At 30.9% G+C, this 14,576-nt stretch overlaps 1 protein-coding gene across 1 annotated transcript; it reads left to right on the top strand.

Annotated features, from left to right (window-relative positions):
- The first annotated feature begins 3,779 nt into the window (after positions 1 to 3,779).
- Positions 3,780 to 14,366, top strand: LOC123657632 (sodium channel protein Nach-like). The gene is made up of 10 exons (XM_045593153.1): positions 3,780 to 3,787; positions 3,939 to 4,133; positions 4,635 to 4,838; positions 5,842 to 5,977; positions 6,248 to 6,352; positions 7,168 to 7,363; positions 10,396 to 10,449; positions 11,041 to 11,119; positions 12,485 to 12,609; positions 14,176 to 14,366. The coding sequence occupies exons 1-10, from the start codon at positions 3,780 to 3,782 to the stop codon at positions 14,274 to 14,276; spliced, it is 1,203 nt and encodes a 400-aa protein (XP_045449109.1). The 3' UTR covers positions 14,277 to 14,366.
- Positions 14,367 to 14,576: the final 210 nt, after the last annotated feature.

Here is a 14,576-nt window from a genome sequence, read left to right as displayed (position 1 = left end):
TACTGATCTAAAAATGACCAAAATTTAATGTTGACATAATAATAATTAAGGATGTTTTTTTATTATTTGAAATTAACGTCCACAGACTCTAAAATGCATACATACAATCATACCTTTTATCAAATACCATTCATTATAATTATACTTCTCCTACAGGCGATTTATTACTAAAACTACAGATCGACACTCCTGTGACTGCCTAGTAAAGCTAGGATATCCTTTATTCAGATAAGTCTTAGAAGAATATGAAAGATACAATAGTATAAATTTTTGCAAAGTGTTTTTAAACGGAATGTTTTGCTTTTGTCAATTATTTTTTGATAAATATACATCCAAGATAAAACTATCTTTTGATATGTTATCTTCGTGATGAGTACGTAAGTGACATGGTAACGTTATTAAAATGGTAGTATCTGTACTTATGAAAAAAAAAAACCGATAAGGAAGGTTATCTGTATCTGAACTACAACATTCAAGCACACATAATTTAAATCATCTGTATGACCTGCACAAATGTTTGCTACGTGCGGGGATCGAACCTGCGACCGCTAACGCATCAGCGAGTTATAGTGATCACGGCGCCAATGTGATGTCAATTGCTATCAAAGGTCGCCATAATGGATTAAACATGTTTGACTTTCGGTATTGTGATTATAACTTTATCACACATGAACAATTAATTGTTTACATGCATAATGCATTAAAATGTGCACGAAAAGACGAATATATAAAAACATTTAATTGAAATGATCTATCTCTAAATAAGGTAAAACTGTCATTACTAGTATCCCACATCTAATATTATATTATATAATTATGTTTGTTTGTTTAAGTTGCAACTGATCAATGATGGGCGTCCCATTACATAAAAAACAGGATCTTATTGTTACACAATGTATCTATAAAAGAACTGAATTGAATTGAAATAGGCTGTAGTTCTATCACTGTTAGAGAAATGACTCTTTTTCATATAATAAGATAAAAGTTGTTACTTAATAGCCAAAATTATCATTCGTAATAATCATTGATTCAAAATCTTTTTAATAGTTTTGTTAGATATCTCTAAAATCATTAGATCAGATAGTTTAACTGAATTAGTTTAACTGAAATGCCTTTAATTTTTTTGTTTTTCACCGAGTTTAACAAATTATAATTAAAATTTAAATAAATATTGGAAACATTATTTATTACTATCAACTAAACCACTACTTAATAATCTACTACCATTAAATTGTAAGGAAAATGTTAATGATAGGATACGTCTAAATTGTTAGTAAGTAAATATAGAATAATAAACCTATTAATGTAAGAATGTGAGAATAAAACCATGTTAACAATATAGTAAACCTAGGATAAAAAACTGGAATTACTATCAAGTAAAACGATAAGAAAATTATTCATGTTAATGTTAAGTTAAAATGTATAGAATATCTCAAACCTGTTGGTAAATTAAATGTAGAATAAAGAAAACCTATAAGTGTTAGTAAGTAAGAATAAGACCGTGTCAAAGTAGATTAGGACCCTTTATAGCAGTAAATATGAAATAAGAGTTGTGCTTAAAATAGAAAATAGAAATTGTCATAATGATAGTGAATATCATTATCAATAATTAGTAGTAAGTATTAGTAACTAAGAAAAAACAATTGTAAAGCAAAACAGTTACAATCCCAAATGTGCAAATTAATTTACCCATTTATACTATATAAGCTAAGTAAAAAAACTAGGATGTAAATAGAGGGAACCCACCCTGTGTGAGAAAGGTGATGGTGGTGGTGATGTAAGAAAGATCAAGTATGAGGCATGAACGTACGAGAGGCATAAAAACGAGAACGGGTATGAAAGAGTATATAGCAAACAGTCTTCGACCCCTATATCGGAGTGTAAGAATTAAAAAAAAATCTACTACCATTTAAGACACTTACCTCTCATACTACTGCTCCTAGTCGTTTTTGATAAAGCTCTAAGCTAAAGCTAACCATCAAGTAGGCTGTACGCTTCATCACTATACGCTTCAGCCTGTAATATCCCACTACTGGGCATAGGTCTCTTTCTCCATGTAGGAGAAGGATCAGAGCTTAATCCACCACGCTGCTCCAATGCGACTGACGCCGCGTTGGCGCAACGGTTACATCCATGGATTGTACCTGTTGCGCTGGCGGTTGCGGGTTCGATCCCCGTACATGACAAACATTTGTATTGGCCATACAGGTGTTTGCCGTGGTCGGGGTGTTTGTGCAGTCCTTGTGGGTCTCCCCACCGTGCCTCGGAGAGCACGTTAAGCCGTCGGTCCCGGTTGTTATCATGTACACCTGATAGCGATCGTTACTCATAGTAGGGAATATATCCGCTAACCACCACTATAATGGTATAAAAATATTTATAAATTATTATGTAAAAAATACTAAAATTTTACTTCATTTTGTACTACTATAGAAACAGGTAATAAATTGATACGACATTTTGGTATTCATATTGTAGCGTAATGATTAGGTACATATAAAGAAACAGTTATAAAACATACATTTTCAAGCAACGTTAATTTTACATTTTTTTGTGCAAATAATTATTTACTCTCTCGATATGTAGTTTCTTTAAAAGTCGTTTTTGTAGCCATTTCTACTAAATGTGACAAAAGTGCGAAGTAACAAAATATACAGTCAAACAATAATTGTAATATTTTCGAAATATTTCATCCATTTATAAATTAAAATTGAATGAAAGTCGAAGGAGTTTTGGTGTTATCGAGATGTTTATTGTGTTTTGCTTTTTGTTGTTAATTTCTCATATAGTTTAAAACTGAAGACTAAGAATAAATAATAATAATAAAAACGCTCAAAATAATTATTCCAAATCGAAAAGCCTGTAGCTAAAAGTTGTATTAAATATTGAAATACATTCAATATTTGTTATTAAGTATTAAATGTATCAGTAATTATATGCATTAAGCAGTAAATCACCTCTGCTAATCGTCACGTTTTTACAACTCAAATTACAGTTCAAATTATTTCATTAACTGAAATATGTGTAATTTTTTGCAATTGTAGATATTAGCAAAAAAAGAATAAGCTGAATTATTAACATAAATAATAAATTTTCAGGAAGTATAAGGAAGTGATTTGGAAGCATATTTACATGACCAAAGAATTATGTAAAATAATAAATATAATTCAAGTTTGATATAATTAAGTCACATTTACTTTGACTAGACATAATATGACTTTATGTAAACTAATTTTTACTACAATAAAACATAAAATTCAATATTTTGGTGATATGAGCAATTTGCACGGAATCAATAATGTGTTTTCTATATCACGAATCCATTATTTTAAAAGGTAAAATATATTTTCAATTAACGTTATTTTAAGGTTATTGTTGCTGGCCAGTAATAGACAATAAAAACAAATTACAACTTTTTTGTTACTCACGATCTGGTGAATGCCTTTAATATTGTTTGTTTAATATGAAACAAAAATAACTGTATTATATTGTAATATTAAAAAATATTACAATATAATACAGTTATTTTTAATAATTAAAATGTATAATTTAAAATGTATATCTAAATGAATACAAAGAGTTTACACATATATGAATCTCCGAACAATTTAAAATCTCATACGTTGTTAATGAATACCTTGGTGATTTTTGTATATGTAATGCGAACATTTAAGCCTACCATTATGTAGAGCGAATTTTAATGAAGTTATTTCACGTTTCGGAGAAGTTAATAAATTAAAAAAAATAATAATAAAATGCGCCGACAGCATAATAATATAATGACTAGGTTAGACTTAACTATCCAACACATCACATTAAATAAAGTGAATTAAAATACAATCTTTCTCATACACGGAGAAAGGCCTATAGTGGAATTTAGCAGTGGAATTTTACAGACTAAATACACCAAAAAAATCCTTAGTAGCATTAGTTTTCAGGTTATTTTGGGCCATAGTGCTCATATCGAGCTGCCTTGGAGCAAGTATTATTTTGCAATCAGCACTTAAACTCTTTTCAACTGGCGCCGCGTCTTACTCCGTCGAAACAAATTACTTAGATTGGAACACCCCTTTCCCTGCGGTGACAGTTTGTGAGCAAGGTGATAATGGACGGGTGAAGGCATTTCTAAATCAGTAAGTATTTTTACCGACTTCAGAGGAAGGAAGAATTTCTCAAAACGACTCCATTTCTATGTGTGTAAACTACCTCATAAATAATAAACCGATTGTAGTTTACATTGAAAAATATACACACATTATAAGGGAAAGTTCTAAAACTACAACACACATAGAAACACGTCACACGTAAACACGTCGGATCTCGCTCAAATTAAAATGGCACCAAACGACAAACGCTTTAGAACAAAAAAGAGTACCATCAAAATCGGTCCACATAGTAAAAATTTCTGAGCATAATTTAAAAAAATACAATGGAATCGATAACCTCCTTCGTTTTTGAAATCGGTTAACAAAATTTAAATGAATATCTTGGAAGTTATGGCAAAATAAAAAACGAAACTGGCTTGAGACTACCATCGAGTCTCGAGTTTTTAATATTGTTACAATATAAAATAACCAACCCATTAACTTCGTATTTATAAAATAAAATTAAAGATGAATGTTTATTTTACGCAGATACAAGCTATCTCCGAATTTGTCTTCATTTTACAAAGTGGTTGCGTTCTGGAATCTGAAGTACTGTAGAATTTGCGGCTCCTGTAAGATTAATGACACTTGCGTTGAAAATTTCGAAAAAGGCATTCAAAAGATAAGGCACAGTTGCTCTGAATTATTGACTGACTGTTGGTGGGGCGGTCGACATTTTAAATGCTGTGACGAGTAAGTAATTAATTAAATAATATAATTAATTACGTTAACTGGTTTAACTGTGTTTCTGTGTGAGTTAGTGTGTGTATTACGTGTATATATAGATTTAAAATTGTATTAATAATTACAATAAGTTCGTTTTGTTTTCTGTTTATATTTCCAAGCCGAAATAATATAGTTAGGGTCTGGGAATTCTGTTGTACAAATAGGCAAACAAAAGCTTTAGTTTCAGTTATTTAACTTAATTAAATTCTTAGATATTCGAATAATATAATCACGCGACTAAATAATTGGACTGAAATAAGCGCTCGAAGATCGAGGTAATTACTTTAAGAAAACTATTCTGCAGAAGCGACAAAAAAGAAGTTAATATCTGTTTTTATGTCCTATTCATGTTCCAGCATTCATTTCTTTTGTTTAGTTAAATCCATTTTATCTTCGAAAAGCCGAGAAGCAGTTCGAAACAAATTACTTATCAGTTCGTGAAACTGCTTTCAGATGTTATAAAAAGTATTTGAGACTAAATAAAACTGATAAATTAATTTTACTCAAAAACACTAAACACCACCGTTATAATCAGCGATACAAACGAATTTGACAAGCAAGTTACCATATGTAATTTTTACTTTACATATAGTAGATATTACTCTTGTGCCGTGGCGTAAACACCGTGTAGCAGTTACACTCCGTGTGGGCACTCACACAAGGGCGATCGCGGGTTCGATTCCTGCTCGAGATAGATATTTGCATTTGTACAAATATTTCTTTCCGGTTTGGATGTCTGTCCTTGTGGTTCTCCCCACCGTGCTTCGGAGAGTATGTTAAGCAGGTGATTTCAGTTGTTATCATATACACTTGATAGCGATCTCCATAAAAGTCTTTTGTACGATTTCTCCAGTTTACGAAGAACAACTCTCTTTTGTATTCTCAACTAATTTATCACTTATGTAAACTACATTAATAGTAGCACGTGTTCAGTTCAAAATGTTATTAATGCAAGAATTAATGTTTTAAGGTTTCACCCGATCGAAACTGAATACGGAGTTTGTTATGTATTCAATACAGCTGTGCTCGGTAATAACAGTATCCTGACGTTTAATAGGAAAGTCGGTCTGGTTGACTTAGTTTTCACTGCTATAGAGCTAGTTACAGTAAGTATTAATACATTTGACTTTTCAATGAAACATTTGCGTCAAAACTTTTTTTTTCACAATACCTACCCGTGTGTCCGGTAAGCGCTGTACACGACACATGAAGATGATTATAATGTCAAATTAAACTGCTGCTTACATTCGACTTTTTTTTTTATATAGCTTGGAAATGGTATGTAACATATATGGTTTAGTTTAATACCTCTAGATAAGTTCGACCTGAGTTGTATTTTAAAAAGACTTTAGTTGTTATTTTTTTATATATTTTAGGTAAGAATCCATGCCCCAGACGACGTGGTATCCGCCGCTCTGGAAAATATATTAGGTGATCTCGCTTCTTTGCCCCTTGTCACGGAATTCGAAGCGATTTTAAAGGTTTGAAAATTAAATTTAACTACACAGGGGTGTCTGGGGAATAAATCAACGTCTGTTAAATTATAGTATCAAATCTCCAAAGTATTATAGTGAACCGAGAAGAAAAGCTTAAAGAGGAGTTAAGCAATAAATTTAGTACTTTGACTTTTCAAAGTAATATTTTATTAAAGAAATGAAATAGCTTCTAAAAGTTTTATTACAGGTTTTCTCTCTACATAGAAGATAAAACTCTCTATAATATGATTTTAGTCTATTTTTTCCAATGTTCTATGGTTTGACGGATAATCTTTCTATCATAAGTAATACTATAATATTGCTTACTGTCTCTAGATCTGTTATCAAAAAAAAAAAAAAATATTTCTTTAACTTCAAAGATATACCCAAAGCGGGAATATCGTCGTTATATTAAGAAACCACTAACAAACTCTTTTGTAAATAATTGATTGATTGACTGAACTTGTGACATTTTATTGCTAGGTATAGGGCTATACGAGTAAATAATGAAGTTGATGAAAGTATTAATTTTTGTTATGGTAAGACTTTAAAAGTCAGATAGAGCACAACAGGAAATTTCCTAGATCATAGCTAAATAAAACTGCTTTGTAGCAGTGTTGTGTTCCTGTTGGTGAGTAAGGTGACCAGAGCTCCTTGGGACGATTAGGTGTAGAATTGACAACGCACTTACGATGCTTCCAGTGTTGCAGGCGTCTATAGGCTATGGTAATTACTTACCATCAGGTGAGCCGTACGCATGTTTACCGACCTAATTATATATTTAAAAAAGTATGGAAGGTATAAAAGGTATTGTATTTCAGGTAGAACAAACAGTAAATGATATATCAGTATCGTCACTATCAGAGACCATGCGCGGTTGTATCTTCAAAGACGATGTCCCTCCTATCGCCGGATGGCCTTTTAATAGATACACGTATAGCGGGTGCTTGCTGTACTGCAGAGCGTTAGCTCAGTATAATTCTTGTAACTGCACTCATCATTTCATGGCTAATATTGGTACGTAGCTCATTACTAATAATAAGGTTTATAGATACGACCGTAAAATGAATGTAGGAAAGTATGGTATTTTAAATTTTATTATGGTGTAGGAATTGAGTATGATTTATTCAGTTCTGTATCATGACTGGATGAAGGTCTCTTCTCATAAGAAAGAGGGTTCTTGCTCCGTGTACCACATTACTCCTTTTCAGTATGCTGAATGAACACAAGACTTAATTTTTTTTTTGAAAAGTAGAAACAGTACAATTTTTTCCGACGACGTCGCGATGAATTTTAAAGATAAATTTGTTAGTTTGAAACAGAATCAATTTACTTGATCTGTTTACTGAGCTTATCGCAAATGGATTTGGCTGCAGGTTGCATAAATACTCGTAATGTAGCAATGTGAAAATCAATATACCATGCACAACTACTAGACAACAGAATAGTTATTGACAAAAAAAATGTTACAGTAAAATATTCTACGCAAGTAACCTGAGAGGACTCGCTTTGTTTCCTAATAAAGTCAACTAAGAACCCCCCAAACTCAATACCATTACAGAAATAGCGTATTTATATTCAGTCTGAGTAAGTCAAGTCAAACATCCTGATTAAAAGCTGTGTGGAATATTTATCGTGATCTTAGTTTACCTAGGAGATACACCACAGCTCTGATTCTTATGTAACTATTTTGATTAGTGTTTTGATGTATATAGATGTGTATGAGTAAGTCTGAGTGATGTGTATGTATGTGTTACAGTCACAATTTGCAGAAGACGAATGACGGTCAATTCAGTAAATTAATACATTCATAATTAAGTATTGCTAAAATGTGAAACGTACACGAACGAAGCCTGATTTAAATTTAAAAAAAAAAAAACCGTCAATATATCATCTCCTTTGCCCTAAGGTTGCCTGGAAGAGATTGCTCTTAAGCAATAAGGCCGTCTTTTGTACATTTTATTTTTTCTACAAATTATTGCTAATGTTGCTTGCTTATTTTATTTGTTTGGTGTACAATAAAGTGTTAAATAAATAAATAAATAAAAACTGCTTAGCAAATATATAAATAAAAAAATCTATAATCTTAACTTACGCGTTTAAATTGAAAACAGTTTTATATAACGATTTTCTTCACGAAAAGCTTTGAACATTTTCAGTACATATCGTGTACGTTTTGCAAAAGAGTGATCATATATTCCAGTTGCTTTACAAAGAAATATTACATTCGAATATTTCAAATAATCCGATTCTTAGAAAAATTTTCAGCTAGCGATTGTTCAATGAGACGAACATTTGATGAAATATGTTAAGAATAGTCATTTGTTTTTTTTACGAACTATTTTTAGAAATCTCACATTTGTATTGCAGAGGTTAACACACTTTGAATAGTTCGGAGAAAAAAACATGGAAAAAGCTTCAAATTTTGACATTTTTATTGATATAACCTGTTCTCATATCATAGTATAAAACAAAGTCGTTTCCCGCTGTCTGCATGCTTAGATCTTTAAAACTACGCAACGGATTTTGATGCGGTTTTCTTAAGTAAATAGAGTGATTCCAGAGGAAGGTTTACATGTGTAATACACAAATGTAAATAATTTAACGTCGTCGAGACGTGCAATTTAAACTATTGTTGCGCAATTTATTGGTACTATGTGAAAAAAATAATGAACTAATCACTCAACAGTGTAGTTAAGATGTCTGTATAACCTGTATAAATAAAGATTAATCGCCAAAATATATGTGTCTATGCGTATGTGGGATTGATGGCTCAGAGTAAAACACAAAAATACTTGTATTAATTTATTTTTAACAAAAGCTAACCGCACCGTCTTTCTAGCGCTCGTATCCCTCGCTCGAATCAGTATGGCGCCACTTCCTTTTTCCATACCTCACTCGCTCATACTTACACTCTCTCTCTCTTTCACTCACGCTTACGTTCCGTTTCCCACACGTATAATTTCCAAACGACTGCACCAAATCAAAACTAATAGTTTTAGAGTTTTCTAATGTCATGTCGTATATAGAAACATTTTTTGCGCTTACATTTCCCAAATAAAATACTTTATATTTAGTATCAGTATTTCACCCGTCCGAAGCCAGGGCGGGTTGCTATGTTTTTTAAGTGTTGCAGAACTAAAAATTATCAGTTTCAATTCTCCTGTTTTAAAAGCCTTTAGTAATAAAATTTGTGTTTTATATACCTTTACAGTGAATTGCTGTTTAATTAAAATAGGTATATTTAATTTAAATGAAATTAACGGTTTTCACTCCGATTGTAATTTTATGTGAAGGTACGCTATTGACGATATCTATAAATTTAAATCAACTATCATTGGGCCGATCGTCAAACTGAATGAAACTCTATATCGTAGTATAATATTGTTCTCTCAAAATTTAATTAAAATTACAATTTCTACCTGAGAAAATAAGGAAACCAAATTATTCAAATAGAATTAATCTAAAGCTGGTGAGATTTTTTAAAAGTATTATTAAAATGTCTCAATTAGTTCAAGTTCAAAGTTTAGTCACGCTTTTAGTAAATTCATTTTGAAATTAAATTTAGTTAAGGCTTTGTTTGACAATAATTGACCGATAAAAAACCACCAAAGAAGGGAAGTGGATTCATTAAGATAGATTGAAACAATTTTTTTAACTTTACAAAGAAAGATGATAGGTTTAATTACACTGTCACAACTAAAGTTATATTCAAATTGACTTAAATAAATAGTAATAAATTAACGCTTCCCTATAACAGACGCTAGATTTGAAAGTTTGTTACTGGTTCGGAAACATACAAAATATAGATAAACAAACGTACTATATCAAACATCTGTGTGAGGAATACAAATATTTGTTATGTCCGGTAACCAAATCTCCGACCTCTAGCGCACCAGTTAGTTGTTGAAACCAAATTGCCAACGCTTCGTCTATAAAAAAATCTTATCAATGTTTTAAAGAAGTCTGATTCGTTATTGCTGTTTACATAACATTTTATAATATACCAAAATTATTACATAATTAAATTAATTCTTAATTCTTTTCAGCTAAAATTCCAGCCTGTAACATTAAAGGTCTGGCATGCTTGTATCAAAACCGAGGTTAGTGTATCGCAATAAATATTTTTGTCTTTTATACATGTAAAGTAATAAATTCCTTTCAGCAATATTTGATAGAAACACTAATTTTTAAAAGTATTTTAGCTAAACGACCAAGTTAGTCTTACTTGATCGTATTCATATTATTTTAAGGTGTTGTCAAAACATCGATCATGATAGTTCTTGTGTGTAAACTGATTTTTTTACACCTTTTATAGCTTGAAAGGTACAATTTAATTTGAGACAATCAGGCAGCGAAATCACTTCGGAATCCTAGAAATAATACCTAAGTTAGAAATGCAATTCATCCATTATTTTTATTGTGATTTCTTTCTTAACTTTCTTTAAATATCGGATGTTTAATATTAGAGACTATATAATACAACAAAGTAGTATAAAGGAATTTTTAACTTATGTTTTCATTGATTGAGTTTTTCATATTTTCTATGATTAACAAATAGCATAAGTAAGAGATTTTGCTGGATGGACATTGGCTAAATTAGTCCTACGCCTAGACTTAATTTCGGCAATAGAAATATAGTCTAGAGTACGTAAATGAACATAAAATTACTTAATTTACTCTTCATGTTTTAGATGAGTTACTAAAATACGAATGTAATTGTCCAACGGCCTGCGATGAGACGATCTATAAAATTGTTCATTTGTTTCACAAGTAAGATTATTTTTATTACTATTTAAAATATAACAATTAACAATAATGAAAAACCATGTTACATCTCTTTGGCGAAATGCGACTTTTCTCGTCATGGTTATTGTCGAGACCGCTCAAAATTGCTATAAAACGTTGAAAATTACGTTTGTGCAAATTTACATAATTTATGTTGATTTTTAAACGTGGGTTTATTTTACATAACATACAGATTAAAAACAACTATTTCGGCAAATTCAAATGTCCTCACCGAGCGGAAATCAAATTCGTGACCAACGGTATTATCGGGTATATCCTCACAACACAAGAACGGTCATTGCAACAAAACAGTCAAAGTTACAAACAGATAATAACGATATTACCTGCAACATCAAGAGCAAACTTTCCAGGAAATTAACACGTTCAGAGCACCGATGATACATAATATTATGTGCCGGTTTGTTAGCAGATACAACCGGTGCGGTGGTACGAATGTGTTAAGAAAATGAATAGCCAAATTAATAATTGAAAATGCCGTCCACAATCTTATTTTACAAAAGATTATTTTACTTTTTTAAATATATTTACTTCATAACTAAAATCAACTTGTTTGATAACTCACTAAAGACTACAAGTTATTACAACGTCGGTAGAAAATAAATGTTTGAAACTATAAACTTAATAATTTGGTTATACAAAGTTTTTGTTATCTTTCCGATAAATTAAAATTTTTCTTGTATTAATAATAATAACTCGGGTATTGGTAATAATAATAATAACTCGGCTCATATCACTAGCGATCAACTTTTTCGTTAAATTCGTGAAAAAAATAATAATTTGATAGTTGTAATTATCTAAAGAAAATAAAACGAAACAAATGTAAAACAAAACTGTAAAAGTTATGTCTGGTTTACATTACAAACAAAACATTTTTTGCACCCTAGCCTATGAAAGTTAAAAAAAAAATTACATGACTTTTTCATACACTAAAAATTAGAATACGATAAAGTCTACATAGCCACATATGATTTTATATGATAAGTAAGCAGTTATAAGTAGGAGAGTAGCTAACTACCCACTAAGCGCACTGTCTTTTAAACGTCAATTTTTTTACCTACTTAAGCCATACGTTTTCAGCACTAAAGAGAAAGCAGAAAAAATATTCTCTAGCAGCAGTAACTTTTGCTCGGAGTTCTAGGAAATCACGATTGTCGTGACGTTACATTTTTCTCTTGCATCATTATCATCATCATCACTTCAGCCTATGGCAGTCCACTGCTGAACATAGGCCTCTCCAATTTCGCGCCATTTTTCTCTATATTGAGGACTAACATAAAATGTAGCAATTAGAGGTGTTAATAAATGATTTGAAAAACTTCTATCTGACAGTCGAGTGAGCGGCAACTTGTCACCGGAGTCAATGAAGCGGGGATCGAGAGCTAGAGTGCGATTCGCTCAACTACCGAGTCTTCGAGTTCGAAGACTCGCCATTAGGGATACATTAGGACTCGTTGGTAAGATTCAGAAATATTTTTAATAAAGAATCCAAGGGATTTTATCTGAGTTTTAGTTTTTTTTTTTATAGAGTGAGAAGTGTTATTTATTAGATTCTGTATTGTAGAGAGTGGTATTGCATTAACTTTTCCAGATAAAGCTGTTTGTAATGCAAAAAAAATGGTTAAAATTGGATGTCTAGGTCCAGCTCAATGTGTTTTAATGAATGAAAAGTGAAAAGAAAAGCTTACAGTATTAGTCGCAACGACTTATTATTACAATAAAACTGTTTTTTTTTTGTTTCTGATGATAAGAGGTTACTTGAGAGCAGTATTATTTAGTTGTGATCTTCTGTAAAGTCTAAGTGCTTCCCGGGCTTAGACGGGCTACTCCTAATTTTGATCAAGATATTTTCTGCTGTACCCTACCTCAGTTCAGTTGTCAGTTGGTAACACTCCTAGTCTCCATTGCTAATTATTATTTTTTAATAAGCAGGTTTTAATAAATATGACATATATCAGAAAATTCAGCATATCAAGAAACGGAAAAAAAGTTTACGTTTATTTAAATTTGAAGATATTAAAAAGTTCATTCAAAAATAACTTTATGTAGCAGTTACATTAACTGTTTTACGTATCAATATTAATGAAATAAGCTGATCGATTATGATGACAGAGTTTATTTAAAAATTCAGTTAAGTAAAAAACATCGGTTAGTACAATTATAAACTTAGATAGAAAATTAAAAATAATAATTCTGAGATGAAACACAAAAACAACAGAAAGAATAAACGAGATGGAATTCATACATCCCAAATACATATAATATGTAGAACTTTTTAAGTTTAAAATCAGTTTCTGCGTTATCGTAATGTCACGATTCCAATACCTATTCCAATATCGAAAGCTATCAAGTTTAAGCTTTACATTTAAAAATCCCAATACGCGTTATTCGATCTTTCTGTTCATTATGGGAATTATTTTTAGATTATATTATCAAAAGTGTTATATTATACTTAATTTTAAGAATGAGTTGTTTTTGTTGGAAGGAAATTTATCAAAAAAAAAAAAAAAAAAACGTAGTTAAAGTAAATATGGAATATGATTTTTTTTTATTATATTGAGCATTAAAGATTTCATAACGGCATACAGACGACTATATCATTGATTTTATCGGTGATCTCTTGAAGGAATCTATGATGCAGAAACGCAACCTTTTTTAAATACAGTACATAGAAGAATGTACTAATGACACAGGGCAATAATATTAAAAAGAACCGTTACTAAAAATGTTTTGTAAGTCAATCAATCAAAAAAGTTTTTGAAGTAGTCATGAGAAGAGGATACAAAAATTTACAAAAAATTAAACGATTTACAATTTTACATACATGGTTATCATATTAAATAATCTACGTGTTTTTCAAAGTTTTCGAGTATGACCTTATTAATGAATATCTTAAGGTGTAGATTCTTGCAAAGCAGAAAACTTCATGTTGAAAGTCGCTAGTTAAAACTATATCACAGTAGCTCAGTAAGTTTGGATTTCACAAAAGACAATGTTGTTCTAACGAGCTGTTCTTGTTCCAGTGGACATTGGGGGGGTGGGGGGTGTTTTCTTCGGAGCCTCCCTCCTTAGTATCATCGAGTTGATTTATCTCTTTTGTATTCGTTGTAATGGACGTCAATAAGTATTCATTTTGTTCCTAAATAGTTTCTTACTTGATGCTATATTGTACTTGGATAATAAAGCTTAATAAATTCTGACGCCAACAATAAAACTGTTTTTATTTGTGTACAGTACAGTAGTACATAAGTTTAAGCCTAACCCTATAATATATTATATAGATTCAATATTAATAACACGAAATATCTGCAGTATTAAGAACAAATAAATTGTTGTAAAAGTTGGAAAGTACCTAAATGTATTTTTAAAGTCCGAAGTAAGTTCAAAATACAGTCTCGTAAAGACTTAGCGTTAAAACAAAACG

The sequence above is a fragment of the Melitaea cinxia genome, chromosome 11, assembly GCF_905220565.1.
Source record: "Melitaea cinxia chromosome 11, ilMelCinx1.1, whole genome shotgun sequence".
In the NCBI taxonomy this organism is placed as follows: domain Eukaryota; kingdom Metazoa; phylum Arthropoda; class Insecta; order Lepidoptera; family Nymphalidae; genus Melitaea; species Melitaea cinxia.
This window is presented reverse-complemented; position numbering and strand designations above follow the sequence as displayed.